Here is an 11,536-nt window from a genome sequence, read left to right as displayed (position 1 = left end):
GACCAGAGTGATTTGTAGCAACAGCAGAAGTGTCCTCCCAGGTGCTGCTGGATGTGCTTCCTGAGGTGGGAAGGGCAAATTCTTGGTGTATCAAGTGACAGTGGGCATCAAAGTGGGAGCCTGTGGTGCCACCTTCCCATGTTTAGATATATCTCCTCTTATTTCTCCCTGAATTTGTTTCCCTGGGCATCTGATGAATGTGTTTGGTGCTGCCTTCAGTCCCCTCAGCTGACCTTTCTTAGAGGTTGCAAAGTACCCACAGTGGCAAGGAAAGTGATGCCTGGTGAATTGGTGTCTGTAAATATGAGTGGGGGAAAAGCCTGTGACTCCCCATTGATGAGCTCCCAAAATTGTGCCCCTTTTGGTTAGGTGCTGATGGGACATACTAGGACAACACTCCCTTCTTCAGCACGGTGCTTCAGTGGTCTTTGGAAGTCTGATTCAAACAAATCCTGCAAGTTTGTGTGATGCCAAGGAGAAATTAACTTCTCTGCAGCCACTTTACACTGCCCATTATCTGAGACCTCCTGCTTGCCTCTGCCACCTCTGACCATCATGTTTTGCCTTATATTCACCCTTCATCTGTCCTGTAATCTATCACCTGGTCTCCTTCAGCTTTTTAGCTTTAGTATTTATCTTTTCCTTCTCTTCTGTCTCCTTTGTAAAACCTCTTGCTGATGCCCTCGTGTCATCTCAGCCTCTCCAGTCCTCATGTCTCCAACCTCTGCCCTCTGCTACAACATTTTGGGTATCCTCCATCTCCAACACATTCCTGTGTTCATCTGTGTTACCAGGTTACTCATGGATACTTACTTGCCCATCCTTCCAGTTCTTTGCAACTCTAGGATAAGAAGACTGCTCTGTCCACATGAATTTTGTTTAAGCAATTTTAAGAGTGCACAGTTCCTCCTGGGCTCTGTACCCACCTTCCCTTCCTTACCCAGACACACATTATTGATGGTTTTCAGCCTTTGCAGCTTGAGGAGTGAGGTATGCATATCTCATAATGGGCACAAGCTGGAGCACAGGAGGTTCAAGTTAAACATAAGGAAAAATTCTTTACTCTGAGGGTTACAGAGGCCTGGGACAGGCTGCCCAGAGAGGTTGTGGAGTCTGCTTCTCTGAAGACATTCAAAAGCCATCTGGACATGTGCCTGTGTAATCTACTGTAGATGATCCTGCTCTAGCATGGCGTGTTGGACTAGTGAACTTCAAAGGTCCCTTCCAACCCCAACAACTCCATGACTGTGACTCACTTTTCCTAGGATATGTATTTTAATGGAGCTGAGAACTTCACATCTGCTCAGAGAGATCCACTGTACATCTTGGGTTATAGGTTTGCAAAACCTGTGGAGACCTGTAACTTGATTCTGTGCACCTGTCCTGTTCTGGACCAGGGACCAATTTTCTTGGCCATGAATCTTCTTCAATTTCTTCTGAAGAGCTTCCTTTTCTTCTACTTGAAAAAAATCTGGTTGTTCAGCAGTGATTAATTCCTCACTGGAATGCTCCTCAGCCCTGTCTGCAGACCATCACAGCCTCTAGGAGCACTCATCTCTGTAGAAGAGATCAAGGTTAGATTAGACATTAGGAAGAGGTTCTTCACTGTGAGGGTGGTGAGACACTGGAACAGGTTGCCCAGAGAGGTGGTCGAGTCCCCATCCCTGGAGGTTTTCAAGGCCAGGCTGGATGGGGCTGTGAGCAACCATGGAAGGGGGTTTGGAACTAGATGATCTTTAATGTCCCTTCCAAGCCTAATAATTCTATGATTCTATAAGGTCAGGTTGGATGGTGCTTGGAGCAACCTGGTCTAGTGGCAGGTGATCTTGAAGGTCCTTTCCAACCCAAACCAGTCTGTGATTCTGTGCAATAACAGGAAGTCCAGGCTCATCTTTGTCCATAAAAGAACAAATGACTGAGAGGGATAGAGATTTTTATTTAATCTGATAAAGTTTGGTTTATTTTTGATAACTCTTCACTCTCCCCACAGCTCTGTGGAATTCCCCAGATGGGCATGAACTTAAATAATTTGCCTGTTAATGGTGAGCAGCTTCAAAGCAGGGCTGTGTGGGATAGGTATGGGTGAAGTAAAAGCTTAATATGGAAATGGAGATCTTTGGTTTGTTCCTCTTGCTTCATTTCCTACCCATCGTTTATCACGTTTTTCCCCTTGGGACCTTCTCCAGAGTCCACACAGAGATTTGTTCTTCACCTTGAGTATCCTCAAGGTGTCATTTTGTGCCTCTGGATAATGGTGCAGGAGGTCCTGTCGCTTGGCTTTTCTAAGATAGTCTTCCAAGGGTTTGTGTAAGGAAGGTGACTTTGATACTTACTGGGGGACACAGAGATGGTTGCTTCCCCAGATGCAAAATCTTGTCTGTGACTGAAGCAACCACAAGTGCATTGTCAAGGTTCCCCTCACTGGGAGCTGCTGTCATTTGAATCCCACGGATCTGCCATCAGGAATTTAGAGAATTTAGAGAAACTTAGAGAAAATCTTCCCCTCAAGATGATGTTTTTGAGGAATGAAGATGCCAGCTGTGTTTATTTGAGCTCCACACGCCGTGCAAGCCCCTGTCCCTGCGTGTGCAGCCACGTACAGTGCACAGAGAGGTTCCCTCCTTCTGGATAATGAGTTTACAGTGGATGTCTCTTTTCTGCTGTGCGTTTGAACTCTTTATTCTTTGTTCATTGTAAAGGGCTTAACGGTTCCTGTTCCTTCATTCTTTCATTGGTGAAATGTTTTGGAAGAGGGGTTAGAGTCCCCTTGTGACCTGCCCTGGGTGGCCCAAGCCTGTAGACCTTGCAAAGACATTACTTTTTTGGCCTGAACACAAGTCTCTCAAACCTTTAGCCTGGCTAAATGCTTTGTACAAACAGCCGCATACTGATCTGCTCTATTCTCTTGTGATTTTCTGCTCAAGGGGCTGTGCTGTAGGTGGCTTGCTCTGTTTGCCACTTGCCTTGGTAGTGGAGACAGGACAATAAACGAATCCGACAGTACCGAGGCCAGACTGTGCTTGGTTGTTCCAAGAAAATTATCCTGAAGTCTGGTTGAAGAGATTAAAACCAAGAAGAACTGGCTGTGTCTTTCCTCTAAAGCTCTGTTCTCTTTTGCTTTTTTTTTTCTCTGGGACTTGGTTCATTCCTCCTTCAAAATAAGGTTGTGGCATTGGTATGTAAAATGTGACCTATGATTACAGAAGGTAGGGCTATTTTTATACCAAGCGTGGGGAGAAGCATTGCATTCATTCCTTCTCAGGCTCCTTAGACCCAAGTGCTGTAGCAGCTTTCTTCTTGCTCCTGAGCCCTATTCCTTGCTCTGGTTTCTTCTGTGATATGAATCATTTCACTTCTTGGACATCAAGAGCATTGTTGATGCAGTAGAGCCTCCAGTTGGTTCTTTTGATGAGAATTGCTCCTCAGGCAAAGGTTAATTCAGTGTGTTGCCATTGCTGTAATGTGGGGTGTTGAAGGGCAGCATCACTCCATAAGTCTCCCAGGCTTCCTCCTCCATGGTTCCTTGGTAAGAGGCAGCTAAAGCTGAACTGCTGAGGAGTAACCATGACTTAGGATGAAGTCTGTCTTGGGTTGCTCAGATGATAAACTCACAAGTCTGGTGAAAATATCCAAGACCTAAACACAGGCATTTTCTCAGACAGATTTGAAATTCATGCTGTCGGGAAGATCTTAGATTTCACAACTCCCTGTGTGCTTCCTGATAGATTCCTAGCAGCTGTGAAGCCCTTAAATCCAAAAATAAAATGTATGCCTTTTTTTCATTGCAGTCCTTTTGGGGTTTCAGTTTTCCAGTGTTTCTTCAAATAGAATTAGTACCATGATGTGACCCCATCTTTAGAGGGTAGGACAAGGCAGTTCAGCCAGTTTGTTTGGTACCTCAACCCAGGGACATCTGTGGCACTGAACCCCTCAGGGCCCTTCCATGTCTCTAGAGGATGCTCAGATGCTATTTCTTGCATCTCAAAGTTTTTAGCATCTCAGGTACGTGCTTTTCCAAAGTGGGGGTGCTTTAGGAATGATGTGGCTTTGGGGATAATTTTTCCAGATGGGACAGTGGGGTGTACAGCAAATGTGTGAGGATGATTTATGCCTCACAGATCAGAGTCAGAAAGCTTGGTTAGTCCTCCCTGGTGTGTCTGTGCTGGCACAGGCAAGCAACAGTCAAGTTTTATAGCAAGCCTACAATTAAAATGCCTTTGCAGTTAGAATTAATTAAACCAGTTTTTGAGGGTTCAGTGTAAACTCAGTTTGGACGATTTGCTGGAAGCCGAGCAGTCCCTGTCTCTGTTCAAGTGCCATCCTATGGAAAAGTGGCAAAGTCCAGGGGCACAACTGAAGATGGTTTCTCCTGGGTATGATTCATGCTTTTTCTCTTCAAACTGTAAATGTCAACAGTCATGTAGATACTTTTTCTTTTTATTGTTCATTATTAGTTTCTGGTAGTAGCGTTGGATAAAAGGAATGGGGTTTCAGCCATGTTTGCTATTGTCCTGCAGCAATTGTTGTTGGAGTGATGACTGCAAAGGTGACTGATTGTTTCAATCTTAAAGCTCTTCTGGCATTTGAAAATATTAAAAAGCAAACCCAGGGACATCTGAAAAGTGGCCGCTCTGCCCCTGGAGGTACCTGTGTCTGAGTTGAAGGATGTTCTCCATCCCAGGATTTTAATGGAAGGTGGAACAAGAAAGCTGACAAATGACCCTTCGTTGGTTTCCAGAATTAAAGCAGTTGAGGGACACAGATGAATGTATTAGTCTAATTCATTAGTCTCTTCTTGTTAGAGCCATGGGGACTGCTCATGTGAGTGGGGTCCTATAAGAAGTCCTTAAAAATAGGACTGTAATAGTTTGTTTTCCTTCTTTTCATAGAATCATGGAATAGTTTGGGTTGGAAGGGACCTTAAAGATCATCTAGATCCCACCCCCTGCATTGTCAGCAGCACCTCCCACTAGACCAGGTTGCTTAAAACCCCATCCAACCTGCCCTTCAACACTTCCAGGAAGGGGGCTGTAGACTTTTAAAAAGTCCCTCCTCTTTTGTGGATTTTGCTTGAAAATGAGATAACTTTTGGGAGGAGAAGCATGCGAGAAGAAGACAATTAGCCGTGGAATTGCTTTGCTTAGTGTTTAAGGATAGGACAGGATTTGTCCTTCAGTACCTTTGTGCACTCATGGAGACAGAAGGCAAAATCCTCCTTCCTTATTGACAACTCATCCTTATTCCTCAGCTTTGTGGAGCTGCAGGACCTGTTTTGAGGGTTCCTCTATGGTAGAAACCAAAACAGTTGTCCTTAGATAACTTAAAAGTTGGTAGGTTTTATTTTCCCTCCCTTCTTACTTTCTGCCATCATGCTCGATTGCTTCTCAAGAAAACATTTTGTTCCAGCATGAACATCTTCATTGTCTGCAGGAGCAAGAAAAATCAGCCAAAAGCAGAAACTCCCTCTTGAGTCTTTCATGAGGTTGAGTTGTGGCTTCACAAATTAGGTCCCTTCAGTACTGAGAAGCTGAACGAAGAGCAGAGGTAGAGCTGTTACTTCTGTAGGTAAAGAAGGTGAAAGTTAAATGAAGTTGGGCAAAATCAACCTCAGGGAGATCTTCAAAAGTCACACTTGAGTATGTGCAGTAGTCGGCTTCATGATTTCTACCAAGTAAAAGCCATTAAATGGCATGGAAGAGCAAAGGTCCTCTGATGTGGATTTGTTCAGGTCTCCCTCAGTGGTTTTAGACTTGGTTCAAAGACTGGATTAGAAGAAAAATACATGACTGAAGTATGAAATTTTGGCCAGATTACGCTGGAAGGAGGTAAAAGTGGCCTTGGAAATACTCTCTTGGCTTCCGAAGCCAATGTTATTCAGTTGTCAGATGTCTTCATCCCAGAGAAATAAATATGCCAAATAATGGCCACAGTTCTTCCCGTTTGGGGGGACCGTGTGCCGGCAATAGCGCCAGACCAGATAATGCAAATGATCTGCTGCCGAATAATTAATGATGTGGCTGGGCATATTTTTTTGATGAATGCTTCTGGAGCCTGGTGACAGGCGTGAAATTAGAAAATTCCTTCAGCGCCCTAAAATATAAATAGCTTTCGGAACTGAAAGGAGTTTCACAGCTGAAGATTTTATTGTGTTGAGAGGAAAAACTTTTCCACCCCCATCCCCCCCTTTCTTCTCGGCGAGTTGTTTGTCCATTCACAAAACAAATACTCTGAAGCCCAGTACGGCTCATGGGAATAAATTTCAGGTCGAATTAGTACAGTTTCCTTGCTGTCAGGACGGTGGAATTAATGGTGTTTTGATGACACGAATTTTGAAGGGCGAACAAAGACGCTGAAGGGAGGGAGACATGACTCCTTAGAAGCACGGTCCTCCTCTCCCCCAGCCTCTCTTGTCTTTCCTGTCATCCGTCTGCCAATCTCCCTGTCCATGGTTAGTTAAAGGCGCTTTTTATCCTCTTTTCTTTCCCACAGAGTTTGCCAGATCCGGCCCAGTGCCTGGGTTCCAAGGGGACACGCTGCAGTTGGCCTTCATCGACTTGAGACAAGTAAGTCTTTGTGTTTTTGTTTTTTGTTTCTCTTTTAAGATGTGTGACTGAAGACCATCAGGTCTTAAGGAAAGGGAGAGGAGGGGAAACGGCGTTGGTGATTTACGCCAGAGACCTATATTTCCCCCCCTCCTCCTCCTCCTCCTCCTTCTGCTCGAAGCCACCTCCTTATTGAGCGCTCCGGGGTCCTGGAGATGATGGAGGTGAAAAGGGCTGGTGGGATGGGGGCGAGAAAGAAAGCCATGCCTGACCCTGGCCGATGGGGTCCATTGTGCTCCCGTTGGCTTCTGCAGACATGGCAAAAAGATAACTCGGCGACTCTCCCAGCTGACGCCAAGCAGGTGGTGCTAACAGAGAGAGCAGTGATGCAGAGACCGCCCGCCTGGAGGACTTTTGTTCACAGATAATGCCCCCAGAGGCGTTCGGCGAGGGTGAAGGAATTTGCATTCGGGCTTGTGTGGGGAGGGTACGAGTGTGTGCGCGCCCGTTTGTGTCCCTCTTTGGCTCTGCTCTGCCCTCCCCCTTTCCCCGGTCCCCTCTTCTGCAGATGGTCCCCCAGCCACGAATGACAAAGTGGCTGTAGGAGAAGATGACTGGGGAAGGCTCCACCCATCGGTGCCCACCTCTCGAGGGGGCCCCATGAGAGCCAAGTTGACCATAGCAGGTACTGAGGCATTTGTGGGGCTTGGCAAGCAAATTTAGGGAAAAGGGCCATTCTAGCAAGTCATTTGTTTGGGGTAGAAACGGGCATTATTGATATACTAGGCTGGGGGGGAAAAGTGAGGTGGTCCTGTCATCTCTTGGCACTGAAGATGGATGGGTTGGATAGAAAGTCTGAATGAAGTAAGACTCAATGACTGATGCTTCTCTCCTATTAAAACAATCTTTTTTTGTCTGTTAAACCCCCCTGGCTTTGTCCCTCCTGCCATCATGATGCAGTGCCTCTTGTTTTCAGGGTTGACGTAGTTTGCATTCTGAAAACTTTCGGGTGCTGAGGGTATTTCTTTAATCTGCATAATCCCTTGTATCGATGATCTCCTTACCACTGGGACTCGGATTCATGCTGGAGCCACTTTTAACCCATCAGGGTTTGAGAACTTCTCTGCATCCAATTGATGTGCAGGGAGCAATCTGTCATCCTAATGACATTTCCGTGAAGCAACAAGAAGGTGAATAACGTTGAGGTGCTGCACGTTGGTGTTTCAGACTCGGGCCTGCCAGGGACTGCCCAATTTATTTGTAAAATAGTCAAAATAGCTACATGGGAAAGGTGTGTGTTATCACTGCTCCGCGTTGACACTTTTATCTTCATTAGCTTCTTGGCACTTCATTGACGCAACGCGCTCGCAGCCTCCTGGGTATAAGGAAATGTGGAGGTTTTGGGCCTTTTCCAAGCACGAAGACTTGAATGCAGGGATTTTGAAGAGGAAAGCTGTGGCTGTTTGAAGAATGAAATGCCTTAAAAGTGCTCGGTGAGGTTCAGCTGCTCTGAGCCAGTGCATTAGCGGTGAAATGTTTGTACGGTTCATAAGTGCAGAAGCAGCCAAATGAATTCAGCTCGGGTGAAGAGAGAGCTGAACAGTAGCCCTCTGCCTTCTTCCTCCTGTGTCAAATGGTTGTCTTTGGACATGGCATTTTCTTCTTTGTTTTGGAAGGTAGTCCCAACCTTTTTTCTTGCACTTTAAAGTAATAGTGTTTCTGCATGTGGTGAGGAGGAAGGGGAGATGCTCTGGCCTGTTGAGTTTCAGGTGAGGACAGACAGTCCTAGATCATTTTCTGGATCACAGGGGTGGTTGTTGATGCCACGTGTCATGCAGATCATGGTCAACATCTCGTTGCTCTAAGTAGAGAAGAATCCAGTAGCTTATTGAGATTAGCAGTAAGGTGCAGAGATGAGAATGTTCCCTGTGCCCTTGATCTTGCTGCTGACCTAATCCCATGGCATGTAATGCATGACAAAACTCCATCTGTGTGAAGCTCCCTTGGTTGCTCTGGGGCCATCCCAGTGCTTCCAGCACTGTGGAAGCTCCAGCTGCCAGGCCTGTGAGCAGGGAAGCTGGAAGGACAAATGGACTGAAGGTACAGCAAGAGAGGTCTTTCATTTCTTCTTCAACTTGTTTTTCATTTGTTCTTTCTGGACGTTGCATTCTTTCTCCTTTAAGCCTCTAAATGTTAATACAATATTGACTTAAAGCAATGAAAGGTGAAGAGATACCACCTGAAAATGTTTGTGTTCCTGGCTGTTTTCCTTCGCCCAGGAAGGAACTCCAGCATGGTTGGTAAAAAAGGGTGTTTCCAACCTGAAATCCAGCCAGGCTTCTCAAAACGTTAAAAGTAATTTCAGGTTTATATTTCAAGTAGGTTTTTGTTTGCCTCGGAGCTGTCCTGTCAATTAGTGTGGCTTTGCATGAGCAGGCAGAAGTTGTCTGGCTTGGTTATGTAGGGAGGAAAAATGACTGGGCAAAAAATGCACAAAGTAGGGACGTGAAAGAGATTTCCCCCTCCCTTCCCTGGATGTTCCAGTAGTGGCTCTTACAGAACAATTGTAGGTGAAAGAAAGTTTTCCAAGTAACGTGGGATGATTAAGTTTAAGGGAATGACCAAAATGAATTCTCAGTACAATAAAACATCAAGTGGTAGAAGAATGTAGTGATTGGGTTTGTCTGTTGAATACAGATCGTTGTAGTGGAAAAGAGGCCAATAAAAATGACATTGTCTAGGGCTCTTCCTTGTTCAGTGCAACAGGCTTAAGCATAAGATCCCTCTGTACACTGAGAGCCTGATTTCCTCTGTGAGCTCAAGGAACTTGGGAGCAATTCCAGCACTGTATGGTAAAGAGGGAAGAGACAAACCCAGAGAAAGAAAATTGCTATTCTGAGCAGACAGTAAGTTACAAAGTGACTTTTCTTCCCATTCTGGGATAATTCTAAATCCATAAATACCTATAATGAAGTGATAAAGTAAACCAAGTCGCATCTGAAATCCTTTTATAAGAACTCATTTATAATGAGGGTCTGTCAGCGACACACAAATATTTAGGGCTTTACAAGAAAGCTTTACATAGTTACTTTTACATAGTTACTTTGTTAGTTACTTAGTTGCATGGTTACTTTTACTTAGTTACTTTGTTACATACTTACTTTTCTTCCTTAAAGTTTAAAATTTGCTGTTAACACCCTGGGTTCTGTAGGTTGGAAATCTGAGCTAAATTTCATGCTGTAAATAACCTTTCTAAAAGATGAAAGGTGCCTAAATACTTTCTTTTTTCTACATCCTTCTTTCAAAAGTGACACAGGCACTTCTGTCCAAAATACCACTGAGTGTCCAAATACCCCTGAAAAGCTCCAGGACACTTCACACCATCCCCGAGCCTGCACATGCAATAATTTCACTGTTCTCTCTGCTGCTTCTGGCCAGCTGGAAGTGTTTTAGCTTTTCATTTTCATGGGTTTATTATAAGCAAGTTGGTTGAAGAGGAAGGTTTTATGTTTGTCTGTGAAGTTGCTGCAATCCTCAGCCATGCTGATCTCTCCTAGAAGCCAGATCGACACCCGTGGCTGCTGGCCAAGGAAAATCTGTCTCCAGCACTCGAAGAATTTCACTCTGGGCTCTAGTGAGGGAACGTCCGCAATGGATTAGAGCTCCTTATTCTAGGCCTCTCTGTCTGTCCAGCAAATTATAAATCCTGTGTGTTGAATTTCCTCTGCAAGTGCAAAACTACAGCCTCAAGGGAGATTTAGAGAATGGCAGGCAGGAGCCCCTCTTGTTGGAAGATGTGCAAGGGGTGAGGAGAGGGAGGTTCCATTCTTCTGCTCCATCACTTTTCTGTTTTACTTTATGGTTGCAACTTGATGGTGGTTATGAATTTGAGCATCAGCTCTTCAAACCCCATCAGTGAGGTTAAGGCAGGCAAGTGCTATCACGGGGTGTGGAACAGCTCTTCTGCTTGTGGCTTGTCCAACAGCAAACATTTTATGTGTCTTTTTACTGTGTTTGAAAGCCAGTTGTGGTTCTTGTGGGTTCGTGTTGGATGCCAGCCAGCTGGGTAATGAGAGGTCTCCCTCTGATGCGTTAATTTTTCCCTATTACCTTGGATAGAGATGCTTAATAAAAGAGTGTTCCCCTCAGGAGCACGATTTCTTTCTGCCCCTGCTCTGTTCTTCCCTTCGTGCAGGTTTCCTGTCTCTCCTGCATTGTTTGCATAGTTAACTGGAGTGTTGTTTTGTTGTGTTGTTTGTTTCGTTTAAAACACATGAAATACAAAGTTAGGGGGGAGCTTTTAGCTTTATGAAATGTGCAGTTTTTCTGTCTTTGTGTCCATCTTGATTTCCCCCAATGACTTCTAAACCTTCTGGCATGTCTTGACCATATTTGATTGGTTATTTGAAAATATAAGCCAAGATAGAGGAGAAAAGCTGCTGTGATAATTTATCCCTTAGACTCAGCCTTGCAAGGGTCCACGGGTAAACCTGGATTTCTTGGTTCTATTCTTAGGTTTAAGGAATCACCTGCTCCATTGTAGGGAGCAGCAAACTGTGAGGTTGTTGGGAGATACAGTAATGCTGGTATTTGTGGGTATCCTGCTTCTTATCCAACCATCAGATGATAAATAAGGTGTGTAAAACTCCCATCTGCTTGGTTCTTGGTTGCTTTAAAGGCATGTGAAGGCTTGGACTTGTGCAAGCTGAGCCTGTATCAAGTGACATGTTCTGTCTCATACAGTTGCTGTGTAGTCCAGGGCTTTCAAATCCAGCTCTGGCACAGTGACCAAAGGGAAACCCTGGCAAATTTGGGCTGAAGGGCAAAGGTCCCATGTACCTTGCCATGACACTCCAAGCCTCTGGCTGCCTCTCTACTCTGTTACCTGGTGCTGTTCAGTAGCAGTAGGGTGCAGACAGTCCCTCTAAGAGCTCTGAGGCAGCACCCAGGACAACATGCAAGTTCGTTCCCACCAGACAGGAAGCCCCGGGTTG

At 45.1% G+C, this 11,536-nt stretch overlaps 1 protein-coding gene across 1 annotated transcript in view; it reads left to right on the top strand.

Annotated features, from left to right (window-relative positions):
• The window catches only part of EXOC6B (exocyst complex component 6B), a 273,905-nt gene that overhangs the window by 193,021 nt on the left and 69,348 nt on the right, over positions 1-11,536 (top strand). Inside the window, exon 24 of the mRNA XM_009999464.1 lies at positions 6,490-6,563. Coding sequence (XP_009997766.1) covers positions 6,490-6,563 — 74 coding nt within the window. The remainder of the gene's footprint in view (positions 1-6,489; positions 6,564-11,536) is intronic.

Source organism: Chaetura pelagica, unplaced genomic scaffold, assembly GCF_000747805.2.
Source record: "Chaetura pelagica isolate M959 unplaced genomic scaffold, ChaPel_1.0 scaffold305, whole genome shotgun sequence".
NCBI classification, from domain to species: Eukaryota; Metazoa; Chordata; class Aves; order Apodiformes; family Apodidae; genus Chaetura; species Chaetura pelagica.
Note: the sequence above shows the minus strand (reverse complement) of the source record. Positions and strands in the feature narration are given on the sequence as shown.